The 24865-nt window shown below is 36.1% G+C and overlaps 1 protein-coding gene across 1 annotated transcript in view; it reads right to left on the bottom strand.

Annotated features, from left to right (window-relative positions):
• Positions 1 to 24865, bottom strand: part of AGTPBP1 (ATP/GTP binding carboxypeptidase 1) — a 159879-nt gene that overhangs the window by 108982 nt on the left and 26032 nt on the right. The window contains exons 2-4 of the mRNA XM_044265785.1: positions 24300 to 24364; positions 12705 to 12829; positions 2092 to 2159 (exon numbers count right to left, since the gene is read on the bottom strand). Coding sequence (XP_044121720.1) covers positions 2092 to 2159; positions 12705 to 12829; positions 24300 to 24331 — 225 coding nt within the window. The 5' untranslated portion in view covers positions 24332 to 24364. The remainder of the gene's footprint in view (positions 1 to 2091; positions 2160 to 12704; positions 12830 to 24299; positions 24365 to 24865) is intronic.

Below are 24865 nucleotides of genomic sequence, written 5' to 3'. Positions count from 1 at the left end.
GGTGTTCAAGCTCAAGTGCCATTTGCATTTCTTTTCCTGGGAACTGTCCATAATGTCTACACATTTAAATCAAAGTCTATTGATTTAATTTTTCTTTACTGATATATAGAAGTTCTTTATATGTCAAAAAATTAAACAATTTGAAACATTTTTCCTCAGTTTGCCCAGTGTCTATGGTGTTTTTTTCCTCATGTACTTTTGTTAATATAGTTGAATTTAACAATCTTTTCCTTTAGAGTTCCTGGGTCATTTGTATTTAGAAAAGCCTTCCCTGTTTTAAGATTATTTAAAAATTTTTCCCATTACTTCCTCTAGTATTATGATTTTATTTTCCATGCTTAAATCTTTGCTACTAATATGGAATTTACTTTGGTATAGGAAGTAACGATCCACTATTATTTTCTAAGTGGCTACCATCTGTCCCAGCTCCCCCTAGTAAATAATCCCTCTACTCCTCACTGATCTGAAATGCTACCTTTCTTAAGTGGTTTTAAATTGCCCCATGCCAAGATGCCCTTCAACAGATGAATGGATAAAGATGTGGTCCATATATAGAATGGAATATTATTCAGCCATCAGAAAGGATGAATACCGAACTCTTGCATCAACATAGATGGGAGTGGAGGAGACTATGCTGAGTGAAGTAAGTCAAGCAGAGAAAGTCAATTATCATATGGTTTCACTTACTTGTGGAGCATAAGGAATAACATGGAGGACATCAGGAAAAGAAAAGGAAAAGTGAAGGGAGGGAAATCCAAGGGAAAGAGGAACCATGAGAGACTGTGGTCTCGGAGAAACAAACTGAGGGTTTTAGAGGGGAGAGGATGGGAGGGAAATGGGTGAGCCTGGAGGTGGCTATTAAGGAGGGCATGTATTGCATGGAGCACTGGCTGTTATTTGTAAACAATGAATCTTGGAACACTACATCAAAAAATAATGATGTACTATACAGTGACTAACATAACAAAATATAAATAAATAAATAAATAGCCCTGTGATCTTCGTTTATTTTTGCACTTTCCACTCTACTACACTTATGTCTATAACTCACATACAATTTCTAACCCATCTGAACTACTAAAGTTTTACAATGTTCTCTGCTATTTGGTGCAGCTAGTCCTTTCTCTCTTCTTTTTCAGAAATGTCCTTTCTACTCTTATTATTTTCCCAGTGGACTTTAGATTTTAGTATTTTTAGTATTTTTACTGAGATTATGTTAAACTGAGAGATTAATTTAGGGGAAAATTACATCTTGTACCATTTTTAACAGGAAGTAATTCCTATCAAAAAATATGAATTTAGGGACGCCTGGGTGGCTCAGTTGGTTGGACGACTGCCTTCGGCTCAGGGCGTGATCCTGGAGTCCCGGGATCGAGTCCCACATCGGGCTCCCAGCTCCATGGGGAGTCTGCTTCGCTCTCTGACCTTCTCCTCGCTCATGCTCTCTCTCACTGTCTCTCTCTCTCTCAAATAAATAAATAAAATCTTTAAAAAAAAAAAATATATGAATTTAACTCTGTCTTTTTTTTCCCCAGTTCTATTGAGATAGAATTTGACATATAATACTATGTACTTCTAAGGTATACAACATACTCCCTGTTTTTAACATAGCACTGAATAAAATTTAAAATTCTGATTCTAAATATATCCTTCTGATCCACCCCAAAATTTCACACTGGGATAGAAATTTAATTGTTACAAACATAATACAGTTATTCAACCAATATATGTAGTAAACTAAATCACAAATATATATCACCTAAAATAATACAATAAATGAGAATTTCCAATATCAAACTTTATTTTAGACTAAAGCTTTATATCCAGCTAATGCTTTATTTTTTTTATTACCAAGTGGCATATTAAAATTAAAAATATGGTTAACATTATAATCTTAGGGAAATACACTTAGAGGTCTACCTAATATATATTAGAATGTTTCTGCCACTGTTTCAAGTGATAATTTAAAACATAAAATTTCCATTCATTTGCTTTACCTCTAGGATAAAAATTTTGTACTTTGTATATACATTTTTTCCTTCTGCTTGTTGGTATTAATAGTTACATAATTAAAGCCTGTCCATGATTTACCTCTAGGGTTGACAGCAGAACTTCCATTCCTGTAGAACCTTTGGCTGTCATTTCTCTCCTTGTCTTTTCTGAAAGGTATAAAAAAGTTTTCTTCTAAAACAAGAAAAAATTACGTATGCCTTTATTCTACAGCTAATATAGAATCAACATGACTCAATTGGTTTAGTAAACATTATAAATTGGTTCTTAGATGTTTCTCCCCCTGATGCTGCTAATTCTACCAGGTGGGAACTTCCAGATCTCAGTTTATAAGCCCTTTCTTGCATTTAATAACATCTCCTGTCATGAATTAGATGAATCCCTGTCAATCCATCTACAATCTTAAAATCAACAACAGAGTACGAGTACCAGAACTAGAGGTGAGGTAGAAGGTGATAATGGCAGGTCTCTTTATTATCTTTACAACTAGAACTAGAAAACATCAAAATTGGTAAAAACAAAAATTTAGTACCATTTTCAAATGTTTTTACTGAATTAATACTTTTTTAAAATTCTGAATTACACAAAAATAAACAAAAGTAAGGAATAAACAAAACTTGCTGCTTCTGCAAGGATCTGGAGACCAGATCACGGAAATAATCCCTTTTATGGGTGGGGGGGGAACCAGTATAAATTTTTATACTATTTAAAGGTTTCTAGAATTTCTCCACTATTCTTTCCCTTCGATTAACAAGACAAGAAAGGTAGATCATAGGCCAACATTTAGATAGATCACATACAAATTATATGTACTTGACTTTTATTACCTCATTTATGACTCACTTTAACCCTTCAGGAGAAAAATCACCCTTTTTATAGACCAGGAGTTTGAGTTCAGAAAGGAGAAGAAACCTGCACAAAGTCACTGAGCAAGTAAGAGAAAGAAACCAGGTGACCCAGGTATTTCTGAACCCAAAGCTTCACTGATTTCATGTATTTCTAAAAGACCCACAGGACTCATTCTTTTAGGCAGGACTGTTGCACAAGAGACTTGTTAACCCTCTCCAACTGTTTCACACCTGGATATTAGTGCCAGAAATAGGATGACAATTCCATTTCTTTCACATTTTGAGATTTTAAAAACAGAACACAAATAACCTATTCTCTATACAGCACAATTACACAGTAAAGTTCAAGAGATTGACAGTACCCAATCTGTTTTACATAGAGATAATCAAGCAGTCTAAGATTAAAATGAGCCCTGATTGCCAGGGGGGAGGGGGGGTAAAGTCAGGCTAGGCCTTTAGAACATCACACTTAGGCCCAGAGCAAATCCTGTTCAACCTTCCATTACGAATGAACAAAAATCCATACGGGTATAGTTTTGACACATACAAATTACACATTTAAAATTTCACAAGAACATGAAGTATATGAGGTATAGAAAAGGAGTCACAAGGGGCGTCTGGGTGGCTCAGTGGGTTAAAGCCTCTGCCTTCGGCCCAGGTCATGATCTCAGGGTTCTGGGATCGAGCCCCTCATCGGGCTCTCTGCTCAGTGCAGAGCCTGCTTCTCTCTCTCTTTCTTTGCCTGCCTCTCTGCCTACTTGTGTTCTCTGTCTGTCAAATAAATAAATAAAATCTTCAAAAGATTTTATTGATCTTTCTGGGATCAAGCCGGACGTGGAGCTTGATCCCAGAAAGAAAAGGAGTCACAAAATCTCAGAAAAAACTCATTAGTCTGATATTCACCTGAAAATCAGGTTATTCTAAATTAGAAGTTATTAAAGAAAGGGACAAATGTGCTACAGAGAAGTAACAGGATCATATTATTTATGACAACTATCAGTAACTATCTACAAAATAAAAACAGGAATTAGAAATTTTTCTTTAGGGGCGCCTGGGTGGCTCAGTGGGTTAAAGCCTCTGCCTTCGGCTTGGGTCGTCACTCCTGGGTCCTGAGATTGAGCCCCTCATCGGACTCTCTGCTCAGCAAGGAGCCTGCTTCCCTTCCTCTCTCCCAACCTGTGATCTCTGTCTGTCAAATAAATAAATAAAATCTTTAAAACAACAACAAAAGAAAGAAAGATTTTTCTTTAAAACAACAAAATCTCATGCCATCATGCATCATCTTGGATCCAAATAATGAACTTTGTAAAACTGACAAACACCTTACTGTCTTTCTAAACATAAACTTGCAGAAGTGATCTAAAGATCTAAAACAAAGGGAAAACTCATTAATATTTGTAAAACCCAATTCCTTTTTTTTTTTTTTTAAAGATTTTATTTATTTGACCGACGGAGATCACAAGTAGGCAGAGAGGCAGGCAGGGGGGTGGGGGGAGCAGGTTCCCTGCTGAGCAGAGAGCCCGATGCAGAGCTTGATCCCAGAACCCTGGGATCATGACCTGAGCCGAAGGCAGAGGCTTTAATCTACTGAGCCACCCAGGCATCCCCCCAATTCCTTTTTTAAAAGTGATTCCTCACCTGATCCTTCATCATTTCCCTGGCCCTGTTGCCTCCATCAGTAAGTATTAAGTTGTAAAATAAATACTGTTTACAAGACCAGTGCTCTAACCCCTGTGCTATGGAACCAACTGCTAAATACTGTTTAAATATCTACAATGCACCCATGATTTAACATTTTAAAGATTTTTTTTTTTAATTGGACAGAGAGAAATCACAAACAAGCAGAGAGGCAGCAAGAGCGGGGTGGGGGGGGGGGGGTGGGGGGGGGGAAGCAGGCTCCCCCGAGCAGAGAGCCGGACGTGGAGCCTGATCCCAGGACCCTGAGATCATGACCTGAGCCAAAGGCAAAGTCCCAACCCACTGAGCCACCCAGGCGCCCCTGATTTAACATTCTAAATAAGACAACTGATTTAATGTTAAAGCCAAATTATTTTTTCAATATTAATCACACAGAGTAGTCAGAAGACTGAGATCTCCTCTACTAACAAACCATTGTTTTTTCACCTTCATGGGACAAACCAAAAACTCTCCTTACTGTAACATCTACAGTCATGGAGTTTACTCCCCGCACTAAATGAAAACTTAGGCACTACAGTTTTCTACTCTACTCTGGACTCTGTCATCATCTAAGGAGACTTCAATGTCTATGTGGATGATTTCTTCAACACCTAACTACATAGTTTTTTGACCATGTAACAACAAAAAAAAACCCTTCCCACTTTGTTCCAATTTATCAACTCTCTCAATTCTCAAATCTCAAATTGCCCTACCTCTGAAATCTTAGCCTCCAATCTCCTACTGACAGACCACAGCCTCCTAACACTCCCATTTCTCTTTGCTTTCAGAAAATAAGGGAAGCTTCACTGTCACTTTCACTGAAACTTCTAACTCATCAGTGGTAGTGCTGTTCTCCTGTAAAATCAGTTCTAGACATGCCCACTTGGATACCAAGGCTCTCCCCTTAAACTTATTAGCATGAACCCTTATAATTAAGTAAATGCTAAAATGTGCACTTTCTATTCCTACATCACAGTAAAAATAAGGCCACAAGAATTTCCTCTCCAAGTTTAAGATTCTTAGTACCAAAAAAAATTCACCATTTCCATCCTCATTTGGAAACACAAAACTACTGTTCTTACTCACCTCAACTCTCAGCCATGTCCATCTGCCCTGCCATAGCCCACAGCTATTCCAAAGTGTGCCAGTTCTCAACCGTACCTCTCAATCTCTGGACCCATTTCTAACTCTCAGTATCTACATTTTCTCAGTGAACTGAGACAAAGTGATAAGTCAACCAGAGATGAAATTCTATAAACAATGACCAAGCTCCACACACTCATGTATCCAATCCTTGACAATTCTGCATTCCTTTTTCCCGCCATCGGGTGGAAAATGAGGATGTATCGTTTCTACTGTGTTCTAAATCCCATCCTTCCTATCTACTTATAAACCTACAGCTTCAACCTCTACCCACATATTGTTTTGTTTTCCCACATATGTAACAAATCTTATTTTAACTTGTCTCCTCCTCTATTTCCTTCTTCTTTCTCAGTAGAACTCCCCCCATGACAGAAAGTCTATACTCCCTGTCATTATTTCATTTGCCATTCACATTACAGCATAATGCAATCTTCCTTCTAATTCCACCACTTGAAAGTGATCTTACTGTGGCCAATAATTTATTAATTGTCAAATCAAAAAGATATTTATTTTAACTAACCTCTCTATGTTCCTAACATCCCAGACAATGTTTCCTCCCTTGGCTTTTCTAAAACAGTCCTTCCCAGTTCTTATACCACTACATGCTAATAATAACCTAAATGTTATAACAGGCAAGAATTTTAAAGCAGCTACTATAATTACATTCAATCACATTAAGGAAAACAAGCTCACTATGAATCAAAAGAGAAGAGATCACAAAACAGAGAAACAAAAAGTATAAAACACACACACACATTTTAGAAAAGGAAAATATAGTATGTAAATAATTATCAGACAGACATAATGGCAGAATGCAGAGGAAAAAGGCAGTAGCTTCAATAAAGAAAAAGGGAAATTATCCAATCTGAACAACACAGAGAATTAAGATTGAAAAATAGGAACCTCGGGGCGCCTGGGTGGCTCAGTGGGTTAAGCCTCTGCCTTCGGCTCAGGTCATGATCCCAGGGTCCTGGGATCGAGCCCCACATCGGGCTCTCTGCTCAGCAGGGAGCCTGCTTTCCCCCTCTCTCTGCCTGACTCTCTGTGTACTTGTGATCTCTCTCTCTCTGTCAAATGTGAATAAATAAAATCTTTAAAAAAAAAAAAAAAGGAACCTCAGGGAGCCTGGGTGGCTCAGCCATTAAGCGTCTGCTTTCAGCTCAGGTCATGATCCCAGGATCAACCCCCGTGTTGGGCTCCCTGCTTCTCCATCTCCCTCTGCCTCTGCCCCCCTCTGCCCACCCCAGCCCACTTGTGTTTGCTCTCTCTCGTTCTCTCTCTCTCTTAAATAAAATCTTTAAAAAAAAAAAAAGGAAGAAAAATAGGAGACTCAAGGACCTTTGAAGCAATCTCCAAAAGTCTAACATATGTATAATTATATACCAAAAGAAGAATGAAGAATAACAAAATTTTGATCAGGAAAAATTTCCTAAAATTGATAAAAGACAAATTTACAGATTCAAGACACTCAGCAAATTCCAAACATTACAAAGAAAACTACACACACATTCTGAAAACCAAACTAATGAAAAATCATGACCTCAACCAAAGAAAAATGATACATAATTTTCAGAAAACAAAGATTCAAATAATAGACATCTCCTTTGAAATTATGGAGGCCCCAAATAGTAGAAGCACTGTTTTACATGTAATTTATAGTGCTGGAGGACAAAAACCATCAACCCAGAGTTCTACACCCAGTAAAAATATCCTTCAAGAATTAGGTGAAGTAAATCCTTTGTCAGATTAAAAAAATAAAATCTCCCACAGCAAACTTCCACTAGAAATACCAAAGGAAAGTCTATAGCTAAAGGGAAATTATGCCAGATCAACCTCATGTCCTTGGCAAAGAAAAAAGAGCTTCAGAAATGGTAAACATGTGAGTAAATATAAAAGCAATTTTTCTTCTTCTTAATGTCTTTACAATACACATGGCTGTCTAAAGCAAAAATTGTCTTTAGGGTTAACAGTGTATATAGATGTAATACATATCACAACTATAGCTAGAGAATAGTAAACACAAATGGGTATGCAAGGTTCCAAGGTTTCTGAATTTCATATGAGGTTACAATATTAATTATAAGCAAAGTACAAAAAGTTAATATTTATTGTGATCTCCAGAGGAATGATTAAAGTGGAATTCCAAAAATTGTTCAAATAATAGAAAAGAGGGCAGGGCAATGAGAAACAAGAAATAAAAACAGAAAAGACAAACAGAAAACAACTGTAGATCTAAGTCCAGTCACATTATATTAAAAGTTATCAAACTAAATGCTCAAATTAGAAGGCAAAGAATGTCAAAGCGCTATCTACAAAAGACGCACTTTAGATTCAAAAATACAAACAGGCTAGAAGGAAACAAATGGGAAAAGCTAAACATAAAAGCAAAGAAAATCACCACAGATAAAGAGGAACATTCTATAATGGTAACAGGGTAAATTCATCAAGACAACATAAAAATCATAAAAATGAACTTGATCATTTTCACAGGACTCTATTATAGCAAAATACAAAATGTAGGCAGTTCCCAGAATACAAATCTCAACTGTCTCCCTCTACATCTCCTCCTGAGACAACTTCGCTGCATTTCCATTACTTTAACAACCAAGTTTTGGATCTAAAACCTGTTCTTCATTCAGACCCCTGTACTGAATTTTCCACTTTTCTCCTAACTTTTTTTTACAAGGCATAAAACTGTGGAAGCAATAATGATAATAGAGTATCACTGGGGTCTATCATCTATAAATATAATATACATGACAATACAGCACAAAGGAGTGAGAAAGAAATGGAGCTATACAGAAACAAAGTTCCAATATTGTACCAGAAAGAAGTTGGTACTAATCTGAAATTCAATGTATATTGTAATCACTACAGAAGCCACTACAAAAATAACTAAAAATTTAAAAACTAAAAAAATCAACAGATGATACAAAAGAAGGCAGTAAAGGATGAGAAGAATATAAAAGACATGAATCATATAGAAAACAAATGGCAAAGGCAGATGTAAATTCAATCACAGGAATAAGTACACTGATTTGGAAACAAACAGATTAGATTTTTTTTTTTTCAGATTAGATTTTTAAAAAGCAAGATCCAACAATACTGTCTTAAGAGAAATAGACTGAAGGTAAAAGGAGAGAAGGGTATAATATGCAAGGAATAACCATAACTGCTAGAATGATTGTACTATTATGAACAGACTTTTTTTTTTAGATTAAACAGACGTTAAATCTAGCACTATTAATGGAGACAGAGACATTTCACAATGAAACAATCAAACTAATCCACCAAAAGATTTAACAATTTAAATGTTACACAGGTAACAGAGTTTCAAATATATACAAACTAAAACTACCAAAATTGAAAAGAGAAATATATAGTTCAATAATAGGTAGAGAATTCAATACTCAATTCTAATACTTTATGAGCACCCAACTAGAAAATCAACAAGGTATGGAAGATTTGAACGATACTATCAACCAGCCTGACCTAACTAACATTAATAGAGCACTCCACCCAACAACAGCAGATGGAACATTCACGTGCACGTGGAACATTCTCCAGGAATGACCATAAATTAAGCCATTAAACCTATCTCAATTAATTCAAAAGGAATAAAATCATACAAATCTCCAACCACAGTGGAATTAAATTAGAAAATAGCAGAAAGAAATTGGGAAATTCTGAAATAATGGGAAACACTGCTAAATACTTTGTGGGTCAAAGAAGAAATCACAAAAGAAATTAGAACATATGTGAACTGAATGAAAATAAAAATACAACATATCAGTATCTGTAGAATGCAGTTAAAGCAGTGTATACAGGGACATTTATAGCTTTAATGACCACATTACAAAAGAAAGTTCTCCAAATCCATTATCAAAGCTCCACTTTAAGAAAACCAGAAAGGAAGCACAAATCAAAGTGGAACAAAATAGAAGGTGGGAAGCAATAAAGATAAGAGATCAATGAAATAGAAAAAAGAAAAACAGGAAATCAATGAAACCAGAAGTTGGTTCTTTCAAAAAACTGACAAATGTGTCTAGCTAGACCTGGGTCTCTCAACCTCAGCACTGTTGACAGTGGGGCCAAATAGTTCATTCTTATAGGGAGTGGTACTGTGTGTTATATAATGTTGAGCAGCATTCCTAGCCTCTACATAGTAGATGCCAGTAACAATCCCCTTCTCAAATTTCACAGCCAAAAATATCTCCAAACATTGCCAGTGTCCTAGGGCAAGTGGAGGGGAAAAATCACCGCAGCTGAGAACCACTCAGCTAGACAGATCATGAAAGAGACAGATGACACAAATGACAAAAATTGAGAATGACAGAAAGAACATCACTTCCTTCCTTAAAGAAACTCACAGGATTATAAAGGAATTACAACCAAAATTTGTATGCCAACAAATTAGACCACCTACATGAAATGGATAATTATTATATTTCTAGGGGAAAAAAATCAAGGGTAAATTACAAAAAGTACCATGCATGCTATAAATGAGTAGTACATTATTAAAGGTAAAAAATGTGGGGAGCCTGGGTGGCTCCATGGGTTAAGGCGCTGCCTTCGGCTCGGGTCATGGTCCCATGGTCCTGGGATCGAGCCCCGCATCGGGCTCTCTGCTCAGCGGGAAGCCTGTTTCCCCCTCTCTCTCTGCCTACTTGTGATCTCTGTCAAATAAGTAAATAAAATCTTTAAAAAAAAAAAAAAAAGATAAAAAGTGTAATGCACTCAAGAAAACTAGCACCAAATTGTGGAAATGTGTGTCTCCAGTATGTGAACAGGTACTGCAGGAGTTTGTTTTTTTTTAAAATCTTTTAAATACATAAGTAGTATGTTCTTATTGCAACAATTCTAACAATAGAAAAGTACTTTAAGTAAATCAGGAACTTTCTCACTCCCCTCCATTTCCATCCCACTGATAACTACTGCTAAAAATTTGGTATCATTCTTCTGGTTTTGTGTTTGGTTTTTTGCCTTGCTCATATAAACATTTACATATATATTTAATGGTTTATTTGTATAAAAATGAGGCTACACATATAGTTACATGAACTAAAGAAACCTGCTCTTTCATTTAATACATTAAACTTAGGACTCCAGAACAATTCACAGAGTTCCACATATAAACTATCTGTCCCAAATATCACAAATAACTTCATGATAATAACTACATAATAAACTTTTTAAGTTCCCCCATTTGGCCACATCAAAATTAACTCAACCATTCTCTCACTGATGGGTATTTAGGGGATTTCCTGATCTTTGATATTACAAACAATGCTGCAAAACATCCTCAAACATTCAAATACATTCCTGAGAGTCAGCCGGCAAATGCATTTTAAATTTTAATAAACATTGCCAGATTCTTATCTCCAAAGTTAGTAGTAACTACTGCACCACCAACAGGTTAGAGAATACCCTATTTCTCATGTCCCCCAACACTGGATGCTGTCATTCTTTAATTTCTGCCAATCTAACTATTAAGAAGTGTATCTGTTGTTTTCATTAGCAATTCCTGACTTTGGAGGAGTTAAAGAACCTTTTCATAGGTTTACTGGTTACTTGCATTTCTTCTTCCTTGAACTATAAATTTCCAAACTTTTTCTCTCAAATGGATAGCCAACTGAATTATCCTATAATGATGATGGGACCCTCTTCCACTACTAATTGACACTGTCTTGACTGGCTAATCCAAGGTAACATGAACAAAGTCACTGTCTTACACAACCCAGGAGTGAGTGGGGTATCACTCACCCCAGAGGTGAGTGACAGCATACAAGGGCAGTGGTGATGTTGGAGTAGGGGCGTCCAGACTGCACTGGGGAATGTATGCAGTAGTGGGAGCAGTGTATACAAGTGTTAGCTACCTGGAACCAGGGTAACAGTTAAAATAAACTTTTTTTTCTTAAAAAAAAAAAAAACAAGTGTTAGCTACACTCCTAAGAAATGTGTTTTCTTTTGTTTTCACTGGTTCTGTCTTGAGGAAGTATTTCATATAATACAGTGAATACACTTGGTACCTCTAACTCTGCACTAATATAATGTACATCCTTGTACATTGACCTTGGATAATAAGCACAGTACTTTCAAAGGCTAGAATCCAGCACAGTGACTTCCTGAACTAAAAAGTATAGACAGGTATCTTAGATTTTGCTAGAAACAAATGTCATCTATTAGAGACCTCACCTAGGTTTTGGAGTGCTGTCAACTACCCCCTAAACACATGGACTGCATAGGAAGAAGTTATCAAAATACGTCTGTGACCATGAATAAGGGTTAACAGAGCTCCTGAACACAGTAAATGCCTACTAAAGGACCTAAAACCCTAGCATGAAAGAATTCCAAAAATTAAATACTAATTATAAAATGTCTAGACTTTAATTTTAACAGAATGTGTTCAATATATTGCTATTAAATATTAAGGTAGCTGCTGGTTTAACCTTATTTTAAAAGAAAAATCAGGTGTCATCTTGTTTTGTTTTGTTTTGTTTTAATCAACCAGAGGTTTTGGAACCTTAAATTCCTTTTTCAGTATCTACTGAAGTGATGCCTAATTATAGACATCAATCATTGAACACTTTAACATTATTTTTACATGCTTCTCATGTAAATCTCATGGTAATTACTGATATCTCTTATCTCTCTTTCGGAGATGGTGCAGCTGAATCCTAAGAAATTTCCCTAAAATCACCCCACCACTGAATGACAGAGCTTGCATTTGAAGTAGGGATCACACTCGTAACCATCTACTTCACATCTTTTTTCCAACATTCTAGAACAAGTAACACTGGAATTAAGTATTGTTTGAAAATGTGGTGGTGCAATCATACTCATTTTTAGAAAGAATGCTTTGAACAGAAATTCATTCCACAGTTACTGAGTTTTCTACTTCTTGAGTCTATTTGAGAAAGTTCAATTTTTACAGAAAATCATCTATTTATCAAAAGTTTGAAAATTCTTAACATCTACATTTAAAGAACTGAAAAAGTATTTCAGAAGCAAAAGTTTAAAATTTACCTTGACTTTGAGCCAGATGAAGAATTTTTGATGTGACATATCTGGCAGTATCTGATTCTGAAGATTCAGTATTGATCTTCTCCAGCTGAGCCAGGAGTCCCACGACCCGAGAATTATTGGTAAGACTAGAAAGAATGTTAATTTACATTACGACACATTCTACATCACTTGTAAATTCAATACAATAAAGATCACTGTTTAAAAAAACAAAAAACTGGGGCGCCTGGGTGGCTTAGTTGGTTGAGCGACTGCCTTCAGCTCAGATCATGATCCTGGAGTCCTGGGATCGAGTCCCACATCAGGCTCTCTGCTCGCCAGGGAGTCCGCTTCTCCCCCTGATCTCGTTCCTCTCATGCTCTCTCTCTCTCTCTCTCTCTCTCTCTCAAATAAATGAATAAAATCTTTAAAAAATTTTAAATTAAATAAAAATAAATAAAAAAATAAATTAAAAAACTCTGCCCTTTCCTAAAAACATGAAGCATTTATGCCACATATCCTTACTGTTTTATAGCTTAACATTGCTATAATTCTGTTAAGTGAGAAACATATTCCATTTCAGAAAACCACAAATGTGCATTCAACCCTGTCCAGCAATCTTACATCACACTTTGAAAATTCACCTTTTCACTCTCTGAGAATATTTCTTACATTTCCTATGTTCACCTCAAAACTCTAATCATCCTTCCCACCCCAGTACCTTCTCAGAGTCCTGCTTTATTACTGTTACAAGCCCAAACAGGAACACACCATCTCCCCACTACCACATCCTTAAACCTATCTGATTTTCTACCCACTTTCTTTCTTCCCTGTTCTTTCATTTGCTCATTTGCACATTCTCTACATTTACACATTTGCACATCTGCTACCATACTAGGTATTACCAACACTAAACAAAACAAAAATTCCTGCCCCCTACAGACTGAACATTCTAATGGTAAGAGGCAAATTAAATATGTAAATAATCATACAGTATTTAAGGTGGTGGGAAGTGTTTTAAATAAGAGTAGGTTAGGGGGACGGATGCAATTTCACACAGTGGTCAGAGAAAACGACATTGACAGGGTACCACCAAGGGAAAGGTCTGAGAGAAATAAAGGAGTAAGCTGCACAGAAACCAGAAAGAGCTGTCCAGGAAGGAGTCACAACCACCGAGACCAAGGCAGGGGTCTGCTACACTGAGTTAAAAGTGAGGTAGCCAGCGGTGAGGCTGGAGCAGACTGGAGGAGGATTATAGTAAGAGGAGGTCAGAGGTGGGGGGTGAGGTGGGAGAGAGCACCATCATTTAAAGCTTTGCGGGCCACTGTAGGAATTTTGACTTTTACACTAAGTAGGATAGAAAGTTTCTGAGCAGGGGATGCCTGGGTGGCTCAGTTGGTTAAGCCACTGCCTTTGGCTCAGTTCCTGATCCCAGGGTCCTGGGATCAAGTCCCACATGGGGCTCCTTGCTCAGCAGGAAGCCTGCTTCTCCCTCTGCCTCTGCCTGCCACTCTGCCTGCTTGTGCTCTCTTAATAATAAAATCTTAAAAATTAAAAAAAAAAAAAAAAGAAGGAAAGAAAGAAAGTTTTTGAGCAGAAGAGTGATGCACTCTGATGTTTTTAAAAGGCTCTCTGGCTGGTATGTTGAGGCAAAGAACAATTCCTCCCCTGTATACATGACCCAGTAACCCTTCCTGCATTCTCAATGTATTTGCTCCTTCACTTAATCTTTCCCTGATTCATCATCTCTCTCCCCCTTTCAACTGGATCATACCAGTGGCACACTAATAAGATGTAAGAGCTCCCACTCGCTACCACCCTAGTTCTCTCCTACGAATGAGGTGCCTGTACTTGCTCTCATCTTCTCACATCCCATTCACTTTTCAAGCTTGCCTTCCCCACCCTGAGGTCACCCAACCTCCTCTGGTCACCTCCTTCCTTATACTCAGTACCTCAGCACTATCCAAATCAGAGAGCTCCCTCTTCCTTCACCTCCCTTCTCTGGGTTTCATTGACTCCACTCTCTACCTTCTTCCTATCATCAGCTCTCCGAGATACCTTCTTTTGGTTCCTCCTCCTGTGACACATTTCTAGATGTTGATTCATGGACAGCTGTATTCCCGGCCCTCTTCTTTCCACTCTCTCCACTCTGCCAGTGTGATCTCATCTAATCCCACCACTGTAATTATGATTTAAATGCTGCCTGGCTCTGACAATCAACTACAGCTTCCCTCTGATGGCCTACCCAACCTAACAAGCCCAATATAAAACAATTTCTAGTTCTTCCTCTCAACGTATTGCTCTTCCGATCTTAACCCTCCCAAACTCAAATGAAACCATCAGTTGCTCAGGAAAAAATCTGGATTCTCTGCCTCACACACCAACCCCTTATCAGCTCCATCTCTGAAACAACTCAGCTTCATCCACTTGTGTCTATCTACTATGACTACCCAAGTCCACACAATCATCATCTCTCACTTGGAAATCACAACCTCATAACTAGTCTGCTTTCATTCTTGCTTGCCAATAATCCATTTTCTCAGTGATTACCTTTATCTTTTTATTTCAAAATAATTGTAAATATTCACAGGAAGCTACAAAAACTGTAGAGTGGTCCCTCCTGCCTTTCACATAGTTTCCCCAATGGTTACATTTACATGAACCACAGGGCAACAGCAAAAACCAGGGAATTGGCAGTGGTTAAGTATGTATTTACAAGCCAATTCATCACATTTGTAGATTTGTAGTACCACTGATCTAATCAAGCTGCTATCCAGCTTAAAAAACCCTTCAATGGCCCTTCAGACTTTAGGTAAAATCTTAAATTTACTTATCACAACCTTCTAAGCCATTTGTCATCTGGCTTCTGTCTACCTCTCAGACTTGATTTCTCACAACAATCCCCTCATGCACTGGGACCCAGCTCAATGGCTATCAGTTCCCTGAATACAGCAAGTTTTTCCACAAGGTCTTAACTCCTCTCAATCAGGAGGGTGATTTCTCCCAATTCTCTTTAGAGCTGGCAACTTCACATTTCAGGCTGCAACCCAACCATCTGACCACTTCCTCACCACCCCCTCCACTTCTGATATTAAAATGTATCTACAGAATTTATTACTATTTGAAATTATGTAAATTCTCTAGAGGTAGAAGACCTTGCATGTCTTATTCTATATATCTAGCATTTCAAACATTGGCTGGTACAGCACAGACAATATATATCTAAAAAATGAAAAATAGGTTTTTTTTTTTTTCAGATTAACTGTGCCAAATGCTTTAAATTTGGAGATATTTCAACTCAAAAGGTATCGGAGTTTGAAAATACACATTAAGCATACATTTGAAAATGGGCCTAATGTACCATTTAAAATAATGCAACATTTCCCATATTTTAGAGAGCCAACTTAGCAAAGACATATATTCGTATGTATAAATCTTCAAGTATAAAAATAACCCAATAAACTTTAATATGTTCAGTATAATATCATTAAGTTTTAAAATACACAAATTCAATATAATATATTCTTTAATGTGTGTATATATATGAAAACATTTTATATACACACACACACATATAAAAACATGCATGGAAATGATCATCAATTCAGAATAGTAATTACCTTGGGATAAGGGAAAAAATGTTATTAGGCAATAATACACACTGTGTTTGTAATTTTTTTTCCCTTGGGTGATAAGTACACAGGTGTTCCTTATAGTATTCTCTATCCTTTTAGTTTTCAGAAACATTCCACAGATTTTTTAAATAAAAGAATTCTGTAGAGATAAAAATATGTTACATGTTTGTATATATTTTCTTTTTCTTCAACTGTTGCAGGAGAAAGGAATGGTTCCTTAAAACTGCTATAAGTCTGAATGAGCAAAAACATTACTACTGAAAACTCTATAATGAACAAAAAAAGAAAAAAATTGTATAATGGACCACTATGTCCTCATCACCCAGCTCCAACAATCATCAATCCACAGACAATCTTATTTTACACATACATACCTACCTACAAGTGCACACATCAATGGACTAATTTTGAAGCATGTCTCAGAAAGATCATTTCCTCTGTAAATACTTTGGCATCCTTTATTTCCCAAAATAGAAAAACTCTTCAAAATATATATAACTACACTATCACTACCATACCAAAAACAGTAACAATAATCCATTAATACCAAAATCTAGTCTGAATTCCATTTTCTTAAATTTATTAGTTCATTCTCATTCTCTCACCTTTTCTTTAACAATCTGGACAAATCAGAAACCAAATGAGGTTTAGATATATATGCATTTGTCTTTTTATCTACAAGTTTCCTATTACACTTTTTTTTTTTTCCTCACAATTTATCTGCTGAAGCAGCTTGATTAGTGGGCTTTAGTTTCCCACATTCGGGATTTTGCCAATTACACATCCACAGCATAATTAATATGTTTATTTCCATATTTTCTGTAAACTGGCAGTTGAATTTAAAAGCCTAATCTGATGAAGGCTTGGAGATGTGAATTCTTTAAAGTGTTACTATAACCTTCCATAACAAGGCAAATAGTGTCTGGTTCTCTTACTTTTGTAATAGAAGCAGTCACTGGTCACCAATGCCTACATCCATTACTCCACTAAGGATCAAAAAACAATGATACCTTATCATCCCACTCCTTCTTCATGTGTTAACTAAAACAATTCCATAAAGAGAAAAATTTCTTATTTGATGATCCAGAGGTACAACTCATCAAATAAAAGCAAAATAAATGCTGGGTTGGTTTGGGTTTTCTGTTTTGTTTTTTTTTTTTAAACTTACTTGTATTTAGGGAATGAGTTATTCCCTAAAATCTATATCAGATAACCAATGAAATATTTTAGTTTCATGCATCAGTATGAACTTAAAAACTTAAATACATTTGGTATTTATTCATTACAATTATAAACACTCAATGATCAATAAATGGGAGCTTCCCAAGTTGGTTCCGGAGTCCTTTTGGTATGATCCTAGCCTTTGATAGGTTTCTGGCTTTCAGGCATGACAAGAGTATTACTGGCCAAAAGTCTTCAAAGTATTCTATAATACCCTGTCGAGTACCTGAGACCCTATCATAAAATCTACAAAGTCAAAGTCTATTTTCATAAAAATAGTATCTGTCTCTGTGTTGAGATTTGCCTTGATGATCTAAAAGCACTGGTGGGCTGGGGCGCCTGGGTGGTTCAGTGGTTAAAGCCTCTGCCTTCGGCTCAAGGTCATGATCCCAGGGTCCTGGGATCAAGCCTCGAGTCGGGCTCTCTGCTCAGCAGGGAGCCTGCCTCCTCCTCCTCTCTCTCTCTCTGGCTGCCTCTCTGCCTACTTGTGATCTGTCTGTCAAATAAATAAAAATCTTTTTAAAAAATAAAAAAAATAGAAGCACTAGTGGGTAAAGGGCTAGTACCCTGACACAAATCAAGACAGTGACATCAAACTGTACTACCAGTCACTGTGTTTTTCACCACCCTGAACTCAGTTAAAAACAAAAATTCCAGGGATGCCTGGGTGGCTCTGTTGGTTGGACGACTGTCTTCAGCTCAGGTCATGATCCCGGAGTCCCGGGATAGAGTCCCGCATCCAGCTCCCAGCTCCACGGGAAGTCTGCTTCTCGCTCTGACCTTCTCCTCGCTCGTGCTCTCTCTCACTGTCTCTCTCTCAAATAAATAAAATCTTTAAAAAAAAAAAAAATTCCAGTTTCACCCATGAGTACGTATTTCTTTAATATTGTGTGTGTGCATTAAACATTTCAGCTGCACACTAAATACGATGGTTACCTTGAGGGAAGAAAACCTGTGATTGTTTAAAATGCAAGCTGAACTAGCCACTTTTTTCACAGAACATGGTTACTTCAAAAAACAAGTCAAAAAATAATAGTAAAAGAAATTTTAAAAAATTGACAAAGATTATTCAGACTGGAGAATTTAGGCATACATTTTTTAGAAGTAAACAAAGTGAGTAGATCATTTCAAGAGAACAACTGACAAATCTGTTGCCAATGATAAAATCTAGCTTTTGAGCAAACAATAGAATTTCGGAAAATGTGGATCTACTGTCATAGCCTTGTCAGCTTCCCTAGAAAATTTTCTAGGCACCTGCCTGACTCAGTCAGTTAAGCATCTGACTCTTGATCTCTGCTCAGGTCTTGATCTCAGGATGGTAAGTTCGAGCCCCACGTTGGGCTCCATGTTGGGTGTGGAATCTACTTAAAAACATATTTTTTTCCTGATAAAAATCAATGGTGATATTAATACATGTAATTTTTCAGTACTGTGTAATAAAATGTACTATTTAGAAGATCTGCATTAGTCATGGAATCAATTATTTCTAAATGACCAATGCTGGATGTTACAAACTTAAATATGGAAAAAAATTATTCAAAGTGCAAAAAAAGACCAACAGAATTTAAAAGAGAACAGAAAGTTCACTAATACAGTTTCAGATTCCACCCTTCTTAACTTTTAAGAAAACTATTACTTAGCAAGAATATCCATTTCAATTTGAATTTCAAGCAATACGGCTTTATTTCCAAAGAATAGTATCATCATTTATATATATCTATTCCTCATATATAATTATTATTCTTGCTTTAATCATATTTTTACTGTTTCTCTACAAATACTGAACACACAACTTTATTTTCCTCCACCATAAATCAAATGACAATTATCCACAATTATCTATAATGGGCTTTTGGGATATCTGGGTGGCTCAGTTGGTTAAGCACCTGCGTTCGGTTTCAGGTCATGATCCCAGTGTCCTGGGATCGAGTTCTGAATCAGGCTCCTTACTCAGTGGGGAACCTGCTTCTCCCTCTGCCTGCTGTTTCCCCTGCTCGCACTCACTCTCTCTCCCTCTGACAAGTAAATAAATATAATTAATTAATGCATTAAAGAGCCTTTGATTCAAGTACTTCCTCCATTTCTAATCACATATCTATGTAAGCCCAGATTTTCTTCAAATTCTATAACAAGAACACCACACATGCACAAACTACATACACATGTATAATATGTGCACATATTACATGTAACATAGATCAAGACAGATTAAACTCAGAAATAGATAAGAGAATCTAGCCATCTTCCATTATGCCACACATCAGATTTGCAAAAATGTAATAAAATAATTCTAGTCTTCCACAGTTGAAAATATAGTTATTTCTAAAACACTGTTATACAATTGGTTTACTGTTATTTTTAAGTGAATAAATAGAGGCTGTGGGTGACAAAAGGCAGTTAAGCGTCAGACTCTTGGTTCCAGCTCAGGTCATGATCTCAGGGCCATGAGATGGATCTCCTCATGAGGCTCTGCACTTAGGACGGCATCTGCTTAAGTTTCTCTCTCCCTCTCCCTTTGCTCCCCTTTCTCATCCACCACAAGCACAGGTACTCTCTCTAAAAATATATAAATCTTTTTTAAAAATGGTTTTAATTACTCAGTTTTAATATATAACAATGTAAAATATCAATAGATACCTCACATCAACAAAAACTTTCTGGAGCCTTCATCACTTTAAGAGAGCACCAAGAGGTTCTGGGCTAAAATATATGAGAACTATTCCTCTAGGTTTATCTTGCACTTTTTGTGCTCCTGACCTAGAATCAGCCCTTTCTCCAAAGAATCCTGGTTCTTTTTGGTGAGAAATGATATTAAGAGAGCACAGTTTGAAAACTAAGGAACAAAGTACATCTTTAAAAACAATTCTATAACCCAAACTTAAGAGAAATTTGCATTAAGAAAACCAAACTTTTTTTTTTTTAATTTATTTATTTGACAGAGATCACAAGTAGGCAGAGAGGCAGGCAGGGCTGGGGAAAGGGGAAGCAGGCTCCTCGCTGAGCAGGGAGCCCGATGCAGGGCTCAATTCCAGGACCCTGGGATCATGACCTGAGCCAAAGGCAGAGACTTTAACGCACTGAGCCACCCAGGTGCCCCAAGAAAACCAAAATTCTGATATTTAATAATGGAGTGCTTCTTAAATTTTCTTCAATTCACATTTTTCTTAAAGATCATCTCACTGTTTTTCAGTAGTTAATAAACATCAGCTATTCAAAAAATTCACAAACATACAAGACACACTAAGCATAACTAACACACAGTCAATTCTATCCCCAACTAAGAATTTGTTTTATCAGTAACTATTAAAATTTTAAATTACATTACATATTTAAAAAAAGAAAAAGAAAAAAACCTTTCATTGAAGTGATTCCTTTCTAAGAATCATGCTATTTCAAATGATGGATGGATGAACAGATGGATGAATTTTTTCAAGGGAGGCAAATAAATGGAAATTGAGAACATAGGCAAATCAATTTCCCTCTCTATTTCTACTTTTTTAATCTACAGAATGAAGAGCGGCGCCTGGCTAGCTCAGTCGGGAGAGCATGAGACTCTTAATCTACAGAATGAAAACTGAACAAAATATCTTAAGCCACCCCAACTCAGCTCTAAAACTGTAAGGCTGTTGACACTAATGTTGAAAGAATCTAGGGTGAACACCAGAGGGCAGCTCTACCTTCTGAATAATTTTTAGACTTTGGAAAATTTGAGGGCGGGGTAAAGCTTATATAGCTATTCAAAGGACAATCTGAACTACACTGAGAAAATTTTTAAATAACACAACTCAGAAAAGGATGTATCTTCCTTACTTACCCTGCTTTTAGATGAATCAAAATGAGACCAAACTTCAGAGATTTATGATTGTTAATTACCATATAGTGAGAAAATCATCAAATTAAAAATATGATCAATATGAAATACATCAAATCAAGTTAAATTTCAAATGGTAGTTTAAAGACAGTATCACTCAAATATTTGTTTCATTGTAGTAGTCTCCTACTACTTGATGTTTGAGTTTACTCTCAGTCTTACCTATTTTTCTGAAAGCATAAATGTTCTTGGATATTACCAAAGTCCCAATGATGTACAGATACTATCTTTGCAACAAATAATTTCCCAAGTAAGTGCAAATGTTACGCAACCTACCTTCCTATTATAAATCAATGTTACCACCTTTTTTACCTTAAATTGCAGGTAACAGAAAGCTGTCCTCATAAAAAAAAAACAAATAAATAAAAACATCTCACAGAAAAAAAATTCACAGAAATATACTACAGTTTTAGACTTAAACATGACTCACAGAAACTAAGATTTAATTTTAAAAAGAGTATGGTTTTATTTCCAAAATGCACATTATCTTTCAGAAACATCTGATCCTCATTTACAGGCCTTTTTTAACCTTTTATTACTTTTGCTTTATTTTTATTTTTACTGTTTCTTTCCAAATTCTGAACACATAACTTTATTTTCTTCCACCATAAATCAAAGGACAATGAAAAATAGAAATTTCATTATCATTCTTTTGTAGAAAGTTAAATATTTAAATATGTAAATTTGGAACAATATTCTTATAACTGGAAGAGAAGAGTAACTAGTTCTCTACTTCTTATAATTAAATGCATAAAAGACTTCTTTAACAATAAATTCTAGTTCAACACTACCAAGTGACTTGTTAGAGACAACCAGAAAAAACTTGTTAAAATTTTAAACTGCCTAAATTTATACTAGCATCAGCAATAATTAGTCAAGTTATCCTTTAAATTCCTTTAACAAAGATAATTAAATGCTAATTATTTTATATTCATTATTTTTGTAACTTCTCTGGTCTTGTTCTACTGGGACTTTAGGTACGTGTTTGTGGCTAACTGCTTTGCCCTGGTATCTGTTCTATCTTTCAGAGGAACAAGTTTCAATCAGGCGTATGGCCACCCTATATATCATATTTCTCATTTTTAGCTTAATATAGAAGTTACTATAGGCTAGGTCAGAGGCTCTCAGTTTTGTTTTGGGGTTATTCTTGGGGGGGAAGACTAGAGAGGGGGCTTTTGGCCTCTATCATGATACCTTTACACTCAAAAATCATTGAGGAGACACAAAAAGCTGTTTTTTTCATGGGAAAAAGAAATAAATACAACAAACAACCTGAAAGACCAGCACACTGAAAACTATAAAGCATTGCTAAAAAAAAAAAAAAGAAAAAAAAAAAAAAAGTTAAAGAAAGGTCATAAGAAAAGAATATGCTGTACTCAAGACTGAATGCTGTTGGGGTGCCAGGGTGGCTCAGTGGGTTAAAGTCTCTGCCTTCGGCTAGGTCTTGATCCCAGAATCCTGGGATCAAGCCCCGCGCTGGGCTCTCTGCTCAGAGGGAGCCTGCTTCCCTTCCTTTCTCTCTGTCTGCCTCTCTGCCTACTTGTGATCTCTGTCAAATAAATAAATAAAATCTTAAAAAAAAAAAAAAAAAAGACTGAATGATTCTCTCCCTCTGCTCCTACCCCCACTCCTCAGTGTGCACACATACTCTCTTCTCTAAAATAAGTAAATAAATGAAGTCTTTAAAAAATAAAAATTTTAAAAACTGGGGCACCTGGGTGGCTCAGTTGGTAAAGCACGTGCCTTTGGCTCAGGTGATCCCAGGATGCTGGGATAGAGTCCCACGTTATGCTCCCTGCTCAGCAAGGAGTCTGCTTCTCCCTCTCCCTCTTCCCCTCCCCACATCCCCTACTTCCCTGCCCTGCTCTTGCCCTCTCTCAAAATAAATAAATTTTTTTAATTAAAAAATAAATAAAACACAATCACTACCTAACTCCTTTCCTATAGAAATTACAAAAATACTTAACAATGAAATATGTTCTACTGTATTACATATTTAATAACTGGAAACCCTAACAGTTTAAGGAACAAATCTTTATCTAAACTGTGTATATATTTCTCATTATAAAACAGAGTCAAACCATACCTGTAAACACAAAGTTATAAAAATATAAATATAACATACAATGCTACAAAGCAAAAACTGATTATCATCAATATTAATAAGTTGTCATTTACTGAGCCTACTAGACACTGTTTAATCTTCACAAGTTGAAAATGATAGCACTAGTATTTCACTCATTATATAGATGAGAAAACAGAGACTTAACAGAGTTAAGCAATCTAGCTAGAAAAATTCCAAAACAGAATCAATCAGTTTGTCTGACTTTTAACTGAAAGAGTCCACAGTAAAACTTTGCTAAGGACAATTTATTGGTACATAAGAACTTTAATAAAGATAATACTTTAACTGAGGGGTTAGTTAAAAGTTTGGTGGAAAGAGCCAGACAGAATATATTTTAAGCACCATATGCCATATAGTCTTTGTCATTACTACTCAATTTTGCCACTGTAGAGCAAGTGTCCAGACAATACACAAAGCACAGCTGTGTTCCAAAACTTAATTTATATATACAGAAATTTCAATTTCATATAAATATTCTTTTTAATTTTTCCCCAACCATTTAGAAATGTTAAAAACTATTCTTATTTCATGAGCCATCCAAAAACAAGAAGTAGATCAGATCTGATCCATGGGTCGTCACTTGCTAACTCCTGCTTTAACTGAAAAGTTAAACATTAATAAATATTAATTGTAAAATATAAATGCAACACACAATTATTAATATAATTATAATAATAAATATAATAAATTCAAATAAGGAGTTTCAAATAACCACTTCATGTAATATTTCCATAACTGATACATACTGGTATTTAGAATTACAGTACCTTTTCTCTGATATCACTTTTAACTTGCTCATCTTGAGTTATTTCATTTCAACATTGCAGATAATCTAAAAGAAAAAATGTTAGTTGTATTAAATACACAATAGTTTATATATATTAGACATCACAAAAACCATACCACTGAAAGTTATTATGGGAAACTGGAAACCAAAGGAGAATGTTTGAGTTTTATGTGCTTCTGGCAAGTTACTTCAAAATGCAAAAATGGGGGCGCCTAGATGGCTCAGCAGGTTAAAGCCTCTGCCTTCATGTCAGGTCATGATCCCAGGGTCCTCAGATCAAGTGCCACATCGGGCTCTCTGCTCAGTGGGAAGCTGCTTCCCCCTCTTTCTCTCTGCCTGCCTCTCTGCCTACTTGTCATCTCTACCAAAGAAATAAAATCTTTTAAAAAATGCAAAAATGTGTGACTATTACATGATCTAAAACCAGTCAGTAAAATGTTATCAAAATCCTAGAGCTACAAAAATTTAAAAACCTAACACAACAATCTATGATCTAGTGTTAAGATTTCTTTTGAGACAATTCACATTATCTTTTCCTGTTCTTGT

The sequence above is a fragment of the Neovison vison genome, chromosome 9 (assembly GCF_020171115.1).
Source record: "Neovison vison isolate M4711 chromosome 9, ASM_NN_V1, whole genome shotgun sequence".
NCBI classification, from domain to species: domain Eukaryota; kingdom Metazoa; phylum Chordata; class Mammalia; order Carnivora; family Mustelidae; genus Neogale; species Neogale vison.
The sequence above is the reverse complement of the archived record's forward strand: the minus strand, read 5'-3'. Positions and strand labels throughout refer to the sequence as shown.